We start from the raw sequence: 17,286 nt of genomic DNA, 5'->3' as shown, positions 1-17,286 counted from the left end.
GAGATTTCCATGGAAAATCCAGAGCTTCTAAATGGGGCGGGGTGGTGAGGGGGGAATAGTGCATGCAACCAGAAATAAAGGAGTAGAGAGCTTGGAATATGGTATTCCACAAGGCAAAGAATTTAGGCTTGCTACCAAGAACAACTTAACCAGCAAAAGTGAGCATAAACCTATAGGGAGGAAAAAGGGCTATTTAATGAAATAGAGGATCATAAAATATTTCTGCTGGAAAAACATATAGAAGCATTGTAAAGTTTGAGATGCAAATGAGCAGGGAGAGAAACATAGAAAGGTAAACATGAGTAAAAGATAAGGATGAACCATATTAATTTTAAAATGGGCAGTGGATAGAGCTCTGGCCTAGAGTAAGGAAGACTTATTTTTGTGAGTTCAGATCTGGCCTCAGACATTTACTGACCTTGGACAAGTCACTGTTTGCCTCAGTTTCTCATCTGTTAAAATGAGCTGGAAAAGAAAATGTCAAACCACTCCAGTATCTTTGCCAAGGAAATCTGAAATGGAGTCACAGAGTCATACGTGACCCAACAAAACAAAAACAAGTATAGGGAGATGATATATATTTCCTCTCAGAGCCCTGTTATCAGGGGTCATAGAGGGAGTCTAATAAGGCAGAGGTCCCAGGAGTGGTTCTGTTATGTTTTAATGATCTTAAAAACAGAAAGGAAGAGAGAGAAAAATATGGTAGTTGGAAGGAAGAATGGGCAAAATTCTTACATAATTGGAAAAATTTCTACAAACAGGTATGTATGTGTTGGGGTGGAGGGGAGCTTGGTAGCACATGAACAACCTTTCATCTGAATTGATCAGAGGAGAGATGAATACAGAGACAAAGTTGGATACAGAAATAGATTTTGCCCAACAAGGGGAGAAACAGAAAAGTCATGGAGTAAAAGAAGGGTAGATTAAGAGATGGATTTGTCCTATAGAAACAAATTTAGGAGGCATAAGAATATTTACAACAGATATTTTTGCTATGGCAAAAAATTAGAAACTGAGAGTATACCCATCAATTAAGGAATAACTGAACAGTTTGTGGTGTGGGACTGTGATGGAACATTGTTGTGTTGTAAGAAATAACTAAAGGGAAAGACAGTATAAAATACTTGGGAATATACCTTCCAATGACAAACCATGATATGATGTGAACATAATTTAGTTCGAAATTGGTAATTTATATATACCTTCTATCTCCTGAGTTTCAGTCCAGCATTTCTAACAGTCTGTTCAACGTTGCTTGGATTCTTATAAGCATCTCAAGTTAAACACATCAAAAATGGAATTGTCTCCCAACCCACCCACTCCTCCAAATTTCCCATTTTTATCAAGAACTCCACTTCTAAATTTGAGACCTTGGAGCCATTTTCTGTTATTGTTTATTTAAATTTTTTCTTTTTATTTGAACTTAATCATCAACAAACTTTGAATATTTCAATTTACAAAGAGCAGAAAAGGGTTGTTTGTGAAACTGTGAACTATTATGTCCAGTTTTAAAAGTGTATGAATGTGGTTATAACAGAGTTGCCTTGTCCATCTCTCTCCCTCCTTCCTTTCTCCCTTTCTTTCTCTTCTTTCTTCCCACCAATAGGAACCCTTCCTTTGTAAGAAATAAATATAGTCAGTCAAACAAATAAACATATACATACTGTGTCTGACAGTGTATATCTCCTTCTGGACCTCTAGTCCATTGTCTCTTAGCAGATGAGGAATGTTATCAGTTTTCTGAAAAAATGATTCTTTTGTTCTCCTGGTGTATTATCATGACTCTCATACAGATAGTTTTCTGGTTCTGCTCATTTCATTCAGTATCAGTCTAACTCCCCTAATGAATTTCCTTCTGCAGTCTTGTTTATTCTCTTTATGATTTTTTTTTATAATGTTTTACCTGTATCCTTTCATTCTGAGATTCTTGTCTGTTTTCCTATAAATCCTCAATAGCATATCCATTAGTAGTGATCCTAGGTCTAGAAGAGGAGTTTAGATTAGATTTTAATGTTGTCATCTACAACATGCTTCCAAGAATTTAGGATTAATTTAATACCTAAAAAATCTCATAATCTAGGAGATTAATTAATCATTTATAGGAAATACCTCAGCACCCTAAATTGTTTCTCTGATTGAAGGCCTGGAAAGTGGAACAACAAACTCCTTCCAAGGCCTCCCTTTATAGAAAGCTCAAATTTTCCCATTTAATTTCATTTACCATCTAATATTTTACTTGCTTTTGACTCCCTGAACATCATGTCCCTATCTTCCTGTGTTTCCTTTAGTGTATTGTCTCTTGGGATTATAAATTCTTTGAGGCAGGGGATAGCTCGCCCTGGCTTTATTTATATTCCCTTTACTTACCACAGTGCCTGGCACATAGTAGGAGAGAGAGGGGGAGGGGGGAGAGGGAGAGGGAATGAATGAATTAATTAAGACATTAGTAGGATTTAGGAGATGAAGGCAAAATAATCCATATCCTCTAAAAGCTCAGTCTAGCACAGTAGCACAGTACCTGGCACCACCAAAATACTTTTTCTATCATTTATCTCTTTGACATCTTTTGTGTAATTTCATGTAATTTATCTCTACTTACAACAACTCAAGATTGCCCTTTTAGTGACCGTCAACTTTTTTTTCCTTCTGAGATGGGTATTCTTCACTTCACTATTTGTAAAACACCCCTTGTGTCTTACAGTATCTTCTGGAGAAAATCGTTAAACAATTGCCCTTCATTTCTTGGGTTAAGCTTCGGATTGTTAAAAGCAACACAAATGTCAATTTCTTTTGTTATGGAGGATCTTAAAATAATGAAAATATAAGTTCCCCTTTTCCAAATCATTCCATGCTGCTTCCTTTTGGTGTAAACATTTTTCTTGACCATCCCTTCATGTTTTCTAAGTCTTGTTGTCATAAACCATAACTTATTTGTATTGAGCAATATATATGATCATCATTTAATGTTATAGAAATGGGAGTACATGGTTTTGTATGTTTTGGGGGGAATGAAGAATCTGAGTTTAAGTTCTCCAGCATTGCCCTGACCTCAATATTTATCTTTGATAACCACCCTTATTACTCAATTAACAAACATTTATTATAATGATTACTATGTGCCAGGAACTGTACTAAGTTCTGAGGAAAGGTTAAAAACAGTCAGATCACACAAATTCATTTAGATTTATATTATTCAGTAAAGGATAGATGAATTTAAAAGCAAGACATTTTTAACTATGGTAAAATTCTATTTTTGTTTTTGAAGTTTTTGATACCATTCAGTTACCCAAAACTGAATGAGGATTTTATCCTTATAAGTATTGTTAAGTATCTCTGAGTGTAAGGACCCATCTTCAGTATAATCAATAATCCAGAGAAGCCAAATCAGATAAGGGGGATAGAATGTCATGTGTAAGTAATAGCAGGAAAGTCATTTGACTGAACTGTGGAGTGTTAAGAATAGGGAATAATACATTATAGTTGGTTAGGTCTGGGTTAGGGAGAGCTTTAAATGCCTAACCAAGGAGTTTATATTTGATCCTAAAGGTTTATTTGTTTTTAATTATATATTTTTAAAAATTGCATGTAAAAACAATTTTTTACATATTTTTTAATTTTTTGAGTTCTAAATTCATTATCCCCTCCCTCAAGAAGACAGGCAATTTTATGTCGATTGTACATGTACAGTCACATAAAACATTTACACATTGCCCATGGTACAAAAGAAAACACAGACCAAAAAACCACCTAAGAATAAACTAAAATAAAAAGAAATATTTCTCCCTCTCCATTCAAACTCCATTCGCTTTTTCTCTGTAGATGAATAGTATTTTTCATCCTAAGTCTTTTGAAATCATCTTGGATCATTGTATTGCTGGGACCAGCATTCACATTGTTACAATATTGCTATTATTATATACAATGTTCTCTTAGTTTTGCTCATTTCACTTTGTATCATTGCATAGCTATTTCCCCAGATTATTCTGAAATCATTCTTTGGTGAGGGCTCTTGCCTTTTTTTTTTTAAAGCACCATGGACACCAAGTGAAGCCTATGGACCATTTCAGAACACACTGATAGTGAAGCTTTTTGTTTTTTAAGTTCATGGCCTCCAGGTTAAGAGCCACTACACCTAGAGTTTTTTGAGTTAGGGGAGTGATGGTTAGATGAATACTTTAGGAAAATCATTTTGACAACTATGTGGAGGGTAGATTAGAGATTAATTTAGAAACTATTTCATTAGTTCGTGCTAGTAGTGATTAAGAATTGAACTAAGATGGGGAGTAAATGCCAGAGATGTTTCAGAGGCTACTTCTTGATTTCTTCTTAATAATTTCTCTCCTCCTGTTCGATGGGGATATGATTGGGGATGTAGACTCTAAATGATCACTCTATTGCAAATATGGAAATAGGTCTTAATCAATGACATTTGTAAAAGCCAGTTGAACTGTATGTTGGCTACAGGAGGGAGGAGGGGAGAGGGGACGGAAAGAACATGAATCATGTAACCATGGAAAAATATTCTAAATTAATTTTAAAAATTGGGGGGGGGGATTTTCTCTCCTCCTCACTGTTTCTCTCCCCTCTCCTCTCTGAGAGTATATAGGTCCTAAGCCAAACTGAGGCACATAACAAAGAAACCTGAAGAACTTGTAAGGGACTCCTCATTTCTGCCCCTACCAAATAATCATGTCCTGTTCTCTGAACTAAATGATGCCATGAATAAGGAGAGCACCCAACTGGAAACCTCTGCCAAAAATTTGGATAAGTCAATTAACCTTATTTAGTAGGTTTCTTCATCTATAAAATGAAGTTAATGATACTTATAAACTTGTAAAGAAAGTGCTTTGTAAACTGTAAAACTATATAGCATTAAGGTATTTATAGGTTATGAAAGTCAAAGGCACATGAACCAGAAGAATACAAAGCACATTTCTGTATTTTTTGCTGATTAAATTGCTGCTCTTTGATTTGTTGACTCCTAGAAAAGACAAACCCATGAAAAGCGATTTAACTTTTTAATTATTTTTATATTATTAGGTGCCAGCAAAACAAATGGCACCAGGTAATATGTATTTTAGGAGGAAGATATTTCTAATGGGGTAGTTTAGGAAAGATTTGTGGAGGGAAGTGCAATTGAATTGAAATTTAAGAATAAACCTAATCTCTTCTTGTGTATATTAAAATATAGAAACATCAAGGCCTTTTCTATTAAATCATGCATTAAAATATTTTAAAGGATTAGTACTGAGAGTAGATTTATGCAAACTCCCAGTTATAGATCTCAGCCAGTAGTTGAACCACATTCTCAAGAGAGTTCCTCTTTTTACCATAGTTAGTTTGCTATGGCTCTTCTTTCCTGTCTATCTGACTAAGGCTTTTAATACTGTAAGTCATAAGGGCTTATTGGAGATAATGGCAAAATTTGGCTACCTGGAGAAATTCAACAATATTATATGAAATTACATGCCAGCAAGCTTGCATAGGTTCTGGATAATAAATAATGCTTTTATGCATTCCCAGTCACCAAAAGAGTTGACACAGGACTGTGTGCCTGCTCCCATGCTTTTTAGTATGATGTTTTCAGTGTTGCTGTTGGACAGCCTCAGTGAAAATGGTGATAAAAATGACATGAAGGTCAGCTAACATGCCGATGGTAAATTATTTAACTTGAAAAGGCTAAAAGCCAAGACTAAAAGGGGAGGGACAGTTGGTGTATGACTTTTAGTTCGCAAATGATCGTGCACTCAATGCACCCTCAGAGCCTGACATACAAGAGAATATGAATCATTTCTTTGCCACTTGTGCTAATATTGGCCTGACAACACCAAGGAAAAGGAGGTTCTCCGTTAATCAATACCACATCAGTCATACATGGAACCAGCAAGTGGAGAAATTTTGAATGCTATGGATAAGTTTATTCTCTTGGTATTGTACTTTCTGGGTATGTCAACATAGATGATGAACACATAACCAGATATAGCTCAATGTTTGAGAGAGTGAAAGAACATGTGGGAGAGAAGATGTATTAGACTGCCTACCAAACTGAAGGTCTTTAGACCCATTGTGCTGACCTCATTGTTATATTTCTTTGAAACCTAGATAGTCTACCAATGCTGTGCCAGGAAACTGGATTGCATCTGTTTGAATTATTTTAAGAAGATTCTGATCACTTGACAAGTTGATATACACTGAAGTCCCTTCTTAAGCTTAACTGCCAAGCATTCAGACCCTACTGTAGAGAGCACAACTCCAGTGGGCTGGCCACATAGTTTGTTCAAATGCCAAATGTCATACATTTGCCTAAAAGACTTATGGAGAACTCACATAAGGCACTTACCTAGATGTCAGAAAAAGTGATGCAAGTACACTCTCAAGGTCTCTCTGAATAACTTTAGCATTGATTGTGAGACATGGGAGACACTAGCACAAGACCATCCTTTGGCATGCCAAGATCAAAGAAATGCACTGTGCTCTGAGCAAAGCAGAATTGAAGCAGCTCAAGAGAAAGTGAAATGTTTAAATTAAATGTTAAAATCTCCATCCCAAATACTCTTTTGGGGTATTTGTGCCCAACTTGTGTTAGAGCCTTCTGAACTCATAGCGATCTGATCAGACACGGTCAGATGCACTGTACATTGACCCTGACAGAGTGATGTCATTTTGGTCCTCTTTGAGTACCAACCAATCTTGCATGCAGTAATATTCTATTACATTCATGTGTACATGTTGTTTAGCCCTCTTCCATTTGATGGACATCTACTTTGTTGATTCTTTTTAATCAAAAAAATGTTGCTAGGTATATTATGATATACATGGAAACTTTCTATCATTTAAATCCTTGGACATAATTGAAGCAATGTGACTTCTGGGTAAAAGAATATAGATATTTTAGTCACTGTTTTTTGTGGGGAGGGAAGGACCCAAAGGTATGTACTGTAATTCATGTCTACAAACAATTGTTTAAAAGGTAAGTCAATGAAGGACACAAATAAATGAGAATGGAATGTAATCAATTCAGACTTCACAGAGAAGATGACTCCTGAGCTGAGTGTTGAAAAAAAAGATACAAGTTTTCAAAAAGCAGGAGGTGGGTGGAAATGCATTCCAAATATGGACAGTTATAGGAATTCAGAGACCTGTGAGGTGGAACAGATTGTCATTCAGATTGGCTATATAGAGTACACAGAGGGAGGAGTAGTGTTGTAAAATAAGGCTGAAAAGGTTGGAGCCAAATTGGGGTAGAGGTAGAGTATAGGGTTGAGGGAAGAATACACTAAATAAATTTCAGACAGTCCTTCTGAACCAATCTTTAAAAACTGTCTCAAAACAACAGGACTCAAAAATGAACAGCAAGAAGGTGTGAGGGAGCTCTCCTGCTAAATACAATTTGAAAGGTAGGTAGAGAGTATTGATTTTTATGACATAATGGGGGACCAGAAGCAAAACTGCACACAGAGGAGGGCTGACTGACCACTCCCTCTCCCCTATTGTGCTAGTTAGGTTCTGCGTTTGGGCATAGGCTGACTTTGGGATCCCCAGATGCTGGCTACATCATCAAAAGAGCACCTCAAACCCACTCCTTGAAGTCCCAGGTCCTGGCACCAGCCCTCAGTGAGTGTTGGAAGTCCATAGCACTGGACCCTTCCAAGCCTGCCCTGCTTCAGTACAAACACTTAACTCCTGGGCAATATAGCTCATGCTGCCAAACCCAGCAAGCTAGCAGCAGAGGAGACCAATTCAGCAAGCAGCTTTTAGAATTCCCAGCAAACAGGCAAAAAAAAAAGGCTGGGAAAATGAGCAAACAGCAAGAGAAACATTTAACACTTGAAAATTTCTATGGAAACAATTAGCAAAATACATAACCAACAGGAGATGGTGAGACTCAAGCAACCACATGTAAAACTTAAAAAAAAAAAGGGCAGGGTGAGGGGAATTGGTCTTCTCTAGAAGAACTTAAAAAGGAATTTTAAAAAATCAAATAGGTTGAAAGAATGGGGGAAAGAGATGAAAGTAATGCAAAAAGAAAATAACTTAAAAAGTAAAATTAGTCAACTGGAAAAAGGCACAAAAATCCAATGAAGAAAAGAGTTTCTTAAAAAAAAAACAAAAAAACAGATTTGACCTACCAGAAAAAAGGCAAAAAAAAAAATCTAATGAAGAAAAGAGTGCCATGAAAAATAGAATAGACTAAATGTAAAAGGAGGATCAAAAGGTCATGGAAGAAATTCAGTCTTAAATAAACTCCAGACTGTGGAACCTCTTTATTTTGTCATGGAAGAATAGTAAGGTGCTTAAATTTTTGAGTAAACGGTGCTATGATCAGTCTTGGGCATTAGGAAGATTATTATAGACTTCTGTAGGCTGGTATCATAAAACAAAAAGATCTAGAAACCCATCCAACAAATTAAGGTGGAATCTCAGTGGACAATTTATAGAACAATGTAGGTAAAAATTACATGGGTTAGAAGGCTTAGATTAAAGTTGTGATATATACTTTAAAGGAGGGATTATAACCATACACTGATGGGATCATAGAACCACTAAAATATAAATAATGGGAGGACTAGAGGGACTCAAAGCAGGGACATCAATAAGGAGACTAAATAATTAGAAGAATGGTCCAGTTTCAGAACTGGAAAATGAGGGGTAAAAAAAGACTTTTATTTATTGGTTAAGAGCCCATTGCTAACTTTTCATAGTTTCAGTGAAGTTGTGAGGGTTGGTTGAATTGTCTGCTATGGTTACATATTAAGTTTCCAACTTGTTGGTAAGGAATTAGAGGTGGTAAGGATTAGCAACTTTGGAGAGGGAGAAGGAATTTGGTAGTGAAAGAAAGTAAAGAATGTAGACCAATGGCATAAAGATATTTCATAATCAAAAGTTGTTGTTTTTTCAAAGATAGGGATTTGGGTATGTTTTTAGGTGGAGGGAAAGGACCCAGTAGTTAAGGAGAGATTGAAGATCAAAGAATGATAGGGATTGGGGCAAGCTTATATGGGGTTCAGGCTATGGGCAAGAATAAGTAAGAAGGATTAGACTTGTCAAGGACATCTTTTTTTTTTTTAAACCCTTACCTTCCATTTTGGAGTCAATACTGTGTATTGGCTCCAAGGCAGAAGGCAAGGGCTAGGCAATGGGGGTCAAGTGACTTGCCCAGGGTCACACAGCTGGGAAGTGTCTGAGGCCAAATTTGAACCTAGGACCTCCCATCTCTAGGCCTGGTTCTCAATCCACTGAGCTACCCAGCTGCCCCCCAAGGACATCTTTTAACAGCTTGAGCAAAAGAGGAAAAAGTAGGTAAAGGTGTAGAGAAAGGGAGATGGCCTGAATTTTCTTAGTAAATTAAATGGAAAGGTTATTGCTGAGAAAGGGGATGATTTGGAACAGCTATTTCAGAGTTTATGCTAGTGTGTCAACATAGGAAGAATAAAGGGAATACTTGGGGGTCCAGTTGAAATTAGTTAACATGCTTTTATGTGGAAATTTGTTATTAAAATAAAATAAAGAAAATATTTTAAAAAGTTAAAAAAGAAAAAATATAACATGATTTGTAAGGGACCATCTACTTCTTAAAGCAACATTCAGAGGCTCTCAAAGAGCAGTCAAGAAAGTGAGAGTGGCTGGGCATAAAACAGAATGACAAGGAACCAAGGCATCAGGACCTTAACTTATAGTGTTTTTTTCTTTGACCTAGAAGCTCTGGATTTTGACTATAATTTTCAATATGATGCCCATGTTCTTTTTGGAGGGGGACACAGTTTTATGGTAGTCTAATAAAGATTCTTGGTGGGGGAGGGTGTTATTTTATTTTAATAGTAAATTTCCACAGGTTTTCTGAAGTTATATAATCCAAATGGTCTCCCTCCTTTTTTTCCCCTCCCCCCTCCTGGAGCTGGCAAGCAATTCAATCTGGGTTATATGTGTATTTAGTCTAAAGATTCTTAAATCATCTCTCTTTGATCTATTTTCCAGGTCATATTTCTTCTTGTAAAATGAAATAATTTATTCTATTATAATTCTTATGAAATCTGTTTCTTAGGTAAGGTTTTCCACCTCTTCTAAGCTATTAATTGTCTTTAAGTCTTCCCTCCAAAATTCTTCATTTATTTTTCAAATTTTTCCCTCTAGGGTTCTTATTTTAAAATTCTTGCTATTTTCCAGGAATTCTAGTTGATCTAATGACCAAATTGTGTTTCCTTTGGGCTTTTTGGGAGTTGTTTTAGAATAATTTTCCTCTGAGTTTGTGTCCTGGGGAATCTTTGTCACCATAAAAGCTCTTTCTGGTGGCAGGATTGTTTTAAAAATATTCATTCTTTCATTCTTAACTTACTGAATTGGAACTTTGTGTAAGAGCCAACCTCTATATGATTTTAAGGAGGGTTACATCCAAGGCTAGTTTGATTTGTATTCTTTCCTGCTACTTTCTCTGGATATTGTGTACTTCAAGGATCTCAGGAGCAGCTCAGGCCAAGAATCTGCTTTCATTGTGCCAAAGTGGTATGTTCTAGATGTTCAGCTTGCAAACTTCTCAGTCTATTTGAATCTGGGTGACACAACTCTAGTCTTGCTTCTGGTTCAAACGCGAATAGATTTCTGTTGGTTTTAGCCTCCTTCCAACCAGGAAAGCTCTACAAGTTTGGAATAACAGAATTTCAGTCTTCTCCTTTAGTCTGGACCCCCTACCATGGATACTCAGTTGCCTGACCAAGACAGGGCTTGGAACTTCTGAGATCCATTGTAGATTACTCCTCAGCCTGTACAGAATCTGAGAATCCAGTTTATGAGTTCAAGTGAGGGACAGAACTGCTATTTAGCTCTAATTCATTCTTCTTGTGTCAGATATAAGACTGATCCTTGCTGGATCTGCCCTTGTACATACACCCATTCAGTCCTGGTACAGAAAGGATTCTTGGTACCTTTCTGGCTAGATCTGCCTCATGAATCTTCAATCCTATCTGCCCCTTATGCTGATGTGGTTGGAAAATTGACTGCAATTTTCCGTAGTTGTGGGGAGAGCTGTGGCATACTTCTATTCTACAATCTTTGCTGGTCTCTCAAGATGGCTGGATTTGGATAAACTATCTCAAAGTGATTGGTTTTTTTCTCTTGAAACTTAGAGTGACTTACTTGTTACTCTGGAGAAGTATACTTACTTATTCTCTGAAGCAGTAGGGAAAATATTTACTCTTTTATATATGATTCAGTAGCCAAAATTTTGTTTTCCTTGAATATTTTAACACCTTCAGGTCACATACTTTTAGTGATAAGTTCTTAGCATCATGTATTAAAAAAATAAAGCACATCCAAAGAAGAAATGTGAGAGGGAACTTCATCACCTTGGGTGGAGGAGGAGAGTCTTAAGATGGGAGACTATGGATATGGAACACTTCATATAATGTCAGACTTTCTGGATAATGTTGGTTAGTTTTGCTGAATTGCTTTTAAAATTCTTTCTATTCTTTGCTTAAAAGAATGTCTTTTACTCCTGAAAGACTTATGGGAAAGAATGCTAACCACATTGAGAGAAAATTATGGTAGTAGAAATGCATAAGCAAAACATGACAATGCTTATCACATGTATATATAGACACGTAATTTGGGGTTTAGACTTTTAAAAGTCACTATAGCAAAAATGAATAATATGGAAATAGGTATCAATTGATAACATTTGTACAATAGTTTGTAGGCTCTGTGAGGAGGGAGGGAAAGAAAATGAATCATTTAAACAAGGAAAAATATTAAAACAAAAATAAAATAATGTCTTTTAAGGGTGGGTGATATGTTGATGAATATAGGTGAAATAAAATTAAAAGATGTTGATAAAACATTTTAAAGTAAAATAAAAGATTCCCTTTATTTCAAAATTACTGTATAGTTTGGCATTCTTTAAAAAAGCTGATGTTTTATGAAGCATATTTTGAGGGTTGAGGGTCAGAGTAGCCTGCATCATTTCCCTCATATTACCAATAAATAACTTATTCTAAGTATAAAAAAATTCCCCAGGAAATGAAATTGGGGAAGGGGGCAACTAGGTAACACAACGGATAAAGTGCCAGGCTTGGAGTTAGAAGGACCTGAGTTCAAGTTGACCACAGACACTTCTTAGCTGTGTGGGCAAATTCCCTCCTAAACCTTCGTTTCTGCTTTAGAGTGTTACTTAGGATAGAAAGTAAGAGTTTTTTAGAAAGAAGGAAATGCAGAGGGTTGGGCTATGAATGGTTAACCATTGGGAAAATTTTTTATTCAAAAACTAACTTATGTAGTTCGTTTTTAGATGTCTATATCTTGAAAAGAAAAATCAAGCTAAAATGACTTAATTGGAGTGGAAAATCATTTCAAAAATTATTTAACTTTTAAAGAATAACTGTAGTAATTTTCTTGCAGGGTAATCACTTTGATCAGTATGAAGAAGGACACTTGGAGATTGAACAAGCATCACTAGACAAACCTATAGAATCGGTAAGATGTTCAATGTTTATTTATTTTTGGGCCACCAACAAGCTAGATAGCGTTCGAATGATACTTGATGTGAATGCAGTTAAATTTGTTAATGATGAATTTGTAGCAGTGTAGAGTTGCTATTTTCTAGTTTGTACCTTAATCTAGTTGGGTTGGGGGTGTAGTCTAATATTTATTTTAGTTCATAATTTAGGAACTTAAAGACAAATTAAATTTTTAAAAATGGAAATGTATAATTTTGGCCCATATCAATAAAGGTAGCGATATTTAAGCTCCCCCCCCCCCCCCCCGTAAATTTAAGGAGTAAAATGTATTTTGATCCTTTTCAACTGAGGGGGTGTGGGAATGGGAATACTTAGTCAAATTACCTTGTACCAGAATGACCAACGTTTCCATTGAAAACAGTAAGGAATGGTAAATTTGTATTTGCTAGATTAACAGAAGCATTTATTTAAGAACAGAATAACTCAGTATTTTTGTTTTGTATTTTGTTCTCACCCTTCCTTGCTTCGTTATACACAGATAGTGATTCCAACTTGTGAAATAGGTGAGGTTGTTTTCCCAGTTAAAAAAAAAATCTTTTGAAATTTTGAAACTTTTTGTTTGAAGCCCATTTGTTGCCTTCCAGTGGCATAAAGTTTAGAAGAATGTATAAACCTGTGGTAGTGTTAGCACTGAATATTGGTAATAAACGGGTTTAGCTTCATGCTCAGTGATGGATTACATATAATAAAACCTTTAATGGGGAATGACAGTGTCTTGACATTCTAGTCAGTCCTGAATTGTTTTTTAAAGGACATGGATGAAAATTTAAAAAGAAAATTAAATTAGTCATATATATGTATATATACATCAATCACAAATATAGTGTCTTTAGCTTTTATTTTTCAAAACTGCAACATTAGCAAAGGATCAACATGCATTTATATTCCTACATAGGGTTGGTGTTGTGTATGTTTGTGTGTGTGTTTAGATGTTTACAGAAATTTACACAACTTGGGGTGTTCGACATTTTTCTTCCACAGCAGTTGGCCCATATTAGCTAAGCAGCCATGATCTGGTTTGTATTGCACGGTCTGCCTTTTTTTTTTTTTAATTTCTTCTCTAGGGTTTCTTTTCTCCCCACTTCCCTTTCTTATTTCTGTTCTTCTGGTCCAGTGAACACTGCATATAGTACCTTCTGTCTTAATGTGCTGGCATGACGCTAGTTTTAGGCATGGCAGTAATTGATGACGCATGTGATAATGCTGCAGAGGGAGAATTCACACCTGATAATGCTGAACAACATAGACTTATGTTTTAAAGTCTCTTAGCTGAAATGCCAAACCCACTCTTCTCTGTAAATTTCCCAAGAAAAAACTAGCATTAATGTCTTGTTCTATACCACCCTGGGAATTATCACCAAATTTTTTCAAATATTACCTGTGGTTACATCAGTATCTTACATTTAGAAGAAGGAACTCTCCATCCCCTCATTTGATGTATGTTTTGAATATATAAATGTTAACTGGTAAAAATTTAAAAGATAGTGAGATGTGAGAAGCCTGCTCATATTGGTATTGCACAGTTGGTTAATACTTTAAAATAAGGTTTTAATTTATTGAGGATGCTCTTGCTTTGGCAACAGCAGAAAACTGGATTTAGAACCCTGAGCAATCATTATACCAAGATTTTTTAAAGGGATTATATCAAATAATTTAAATTTGTAAAGGCTTCTTTTAGGATCCAACTTTTAGAGCTTTTGAATATTTAATTGGAACTTACTTGTCTTATGGCAGGTATGGCTGATAATTCATCAATCATCATTTCTCTATAGGGAGGCCAGTTTGTTTTTAAAAGTACTTTAGAATTCAGGAAATGAATTGTATCTCATATCATGAGGAGAAGAACACTGTCAAAGGACAATGCATTGCATTTCTATTATCTTAAGGACCAGAGTAGAATAGTATGCTTTATTTAGAAATAGAATTATCTGTCCAATCAAAAGGTACCATGTTTTTATTACCGCAAAGAAATATTGACATTCATGAATTCCAAATGCTCACTGATAGCATTAATAAACATAGCCATTGTGGGGTTTTGGAATTCCTAGGGAGAAATGGTGGTGTACACAAGAGTTTATCTGCTGAATTCAGATCTGTCTCTGCAGCAATATCTATTGAGAGGTGCTGACTGTTTTGCTACAGCATGCAACTCAAAGGTGGCTGGAAGTATGCAGGTTTGGGAGTCTACAGATCTTTACACAAAGTCCTAAAAGTCTAGTGAATGAAACTTCTTTTTCCTTAAAATATTTGGAGCTTCTGGTATCCATGGAAGATTGTACAGTTTATGCTGAGTATGTGTTTGTGAGTGTAGAATGAAGGTCTTTTTGTTTTTTTAAGAGTGGATATGAAGCAAGTTACCCCAGGTTGGGAATAAAAATTCTGAGGTACAATAATGCAGTATACCTTTGGATAGCTTCTAAAGCCTTATTCAGTCATTGAAATGTTAGATCTTTCTATTTCTTTTAGTGTAAGAAAATATAAAAAAATAGGCTACTCTGAATTATTTGACAATATTTGATTAAGGGTGTCCCAAACATATCTGTTTCAATTAAGTAAATATCTTTAGTAAGGTTCCAGATGACATTTCTAGAATAAGTCTTTAGAAAATAATTAAGATTGTTCAACAAATAACTATTATCCCTCATGAGTTGAAGGAATCAAAATAAAATTCCAAAATATGGTCTTTTTATATACCAGTTAACTAAAAAAACAACTTTTGGAATCTTGATTAAAAAAAAAAAACAGCCATTGTTGTTCCCTGGACTCCACATATCTAAAGTTGATATGCAAAGAAAAAAGTATTCGTTTGATCTATAGCATATGAATTTTTGAATTCCACAGTACCTTTGAATCAATTGGATTGATTTCCTTAAGAAAATTTTCTCAATTCTTAAATGAGGTCAAAGAGTGAGGAATGAATGCTTAGTTCTTAAGCTGTGCTGCCTGCAGCAGAGAGTTAAACTAAACTGTCATTATACTGTACAAGTTAAATTGCATTTCATCCATTAGTTTGTACTTGGCTACATTTAGCTGTTAAAATCCTTTCCCCAGAGCAGTCAGGTTGACTGAGCAGGTTTTGAAAAATCCATGAAATTTTTAGATCCTAGTTGCTGCTTGTTGGGGGAAATGACTCTATCCAACTAGAGTTAAAGGAACTACATTCAGTTGCATTTTTGTCACTTTAAACTTTAAAGTTTAATTTTTGTCACTTTGCATATCTTTCTGGATCTGTGGACTCCATTAGTTCCAAATTGTAACTCTGTAAGACTACTGAGTTGACATTTAGCAGTGGCCATATGTGGATTGCACTATAAATAATGTGCTTCTTGGAGCTGAATGGTGTAGCATTACTATTTGGCTTTTCTCTCTAGTCTTCATTGTGTCATCTGTAGTGAGCTATAGATTTTGTTTTGGGAATCTTTTACAACCTGTTGTTTGCATGGGTTCACCCAGTAGCATCCAGTCCTTGCTTATGGATTTCTCAATACACAGTCAGCAAAGCTTACAATCCACTCAAGAGGTTTGCCATTAAAAAAAAAATGAAGTAAAAATATAACATTAATGTGACTGGCAACTAAAATAGAAATTAATATGGAACTAATTTTAGCTAGTTGTTTGCCTAAAACACATTTGACTTTGCTTGAAATTTATTTTGTATCTAGTCATAGAAACTTAGAATCAGCCTGACATAAATTTTGATCCATATCTTAGCATTTCTCCAAAGTTCCTATTGCACAGATTGATGGTCAAATACAGTTTCATGGAGCAGAATAAAGCCCAAGGAATTCACTGCTTAGGATATAATTCACTAACAAAACTATTGAGGAATGGTTCAAAGGATTGGCAATGCATTATTTTTATTTCTGGTATTAACTATTTTTTTCATACTGGTTTTTTAAAACTGTAAGTACATGCTTCATGATCTCAAGGATTTTCCCACCTAAATCATCTTATTTCTGTTTAAAAACACACTCTGCTACCTGCTCTCCATAACACTGTCTCCTTCTCCCCTCTCCATATAAAAAGGCATGAAATAAGGAGAGAATAAGTTTAAAAAATATTGCAGATATGCAATGGTTCAGAAATGCAAAAAGAAGGGACCTACTGAAATGTGACCCTTTATGAAATGAGTTTGGATTCTTATCCTGTACTAGCCAGAGCTAGATGTATTTCATGGTTCATGTCTCCTGATGTGACATTGAACAAGGTTTGCCAACTTGAGAATCATAGATATAGATAGTAACACACAACTAAAATGTGGAAACTGATCTACTCCAATGGATCCTCTGAAAGACTGACATTTTGCAGAGTATCCTTGGGAAAGCATGCATGCCTGGATTGTCTTATTTTTCACTGGTTCACAAGGAATATTTCTTTGCAAATAGGCTCCCATTAGACTATAAAGCTCCTGTGAGTTGAATTTGTTACATATTTTTTCTTATATTCTCAGCTCTAGCTCAGTGCTTAGATATAGTAGGCACTTAACAAATACTTGCGGATTAATCCCTCAGATATACTTAGCAGCAGCCCAACACTTCTTTCTCTTCACTGATCACAACCTAATCTGTGGTGGAAGAGAAAATTGTGCCCAATATAAATGCTAGACTTTTATAAGTTTATAATTGAACCTGAATGTATGCACTTTTATAAGCAATTTTGAGAAAGGATTTCTAATCCTTCTGAATAGCAAGAGATATTATCCATTTCCAATGCTGCTCTTTTCTATTGTCTATGGGAACCATAAAAAATTTCCAAGTGATGCAGTTCAATTCGATAAACA

General features: G+C 35.5%; 1 protein-coding gene across 14 annotated transcripts in view; it reads left to right on the top strand.

The window, feature by feature from the left end:
• The window catches only part of GPATCH8 (G-patch domain containing 8), a 111,911-nt gene that overhangs the window by 34,233 nt on the left and 60,392 nt on the right, over nucleotides 1–17,286 (top strand). For 7 of the 14 annotated variants that reach the window (XM_007482438.3, XM_056816947.1, XM_056816953.1 and 4 more), the window contains exon 2: nucleotides 12,388–12,462. In XM_007482438.3, coding sequence (XP_007482500.1) covers nucleotides 12,388–12,462 — 75 coding nt within the window. Of the gene's footprint in view, nucleotides 1–12,387; nucleotides 12,463–13,487; nucleotides 13,523–17,286 lie in introns of those variants that run through there. The other 7 variants (XM_056816954.1, XM_056816951.1, XM_007482439.3 and 4 more) reach the window with 3 other exon arrangements.

This window comes from Monodelphis domestica, chromosome 2 (assembly GCF_027887165.1).
Source record: "Monodelphis domestica isolate mMonDom1 chromosome 2, mMonDom1.pri, whole genome shotgun sequence".
NCBI classification, from domain to species: Eukaryota; Metazoa; Chordata; class Mammalia; order Didelphimorphia; family Didelphidae; genus Monodelphis; species Monodelphis domestica.
The sequence above is the reverse complement of the archived record's forward strand: the minus strand, read 5'-3'. Positions and strand labels throughout refer to the sequence as shown.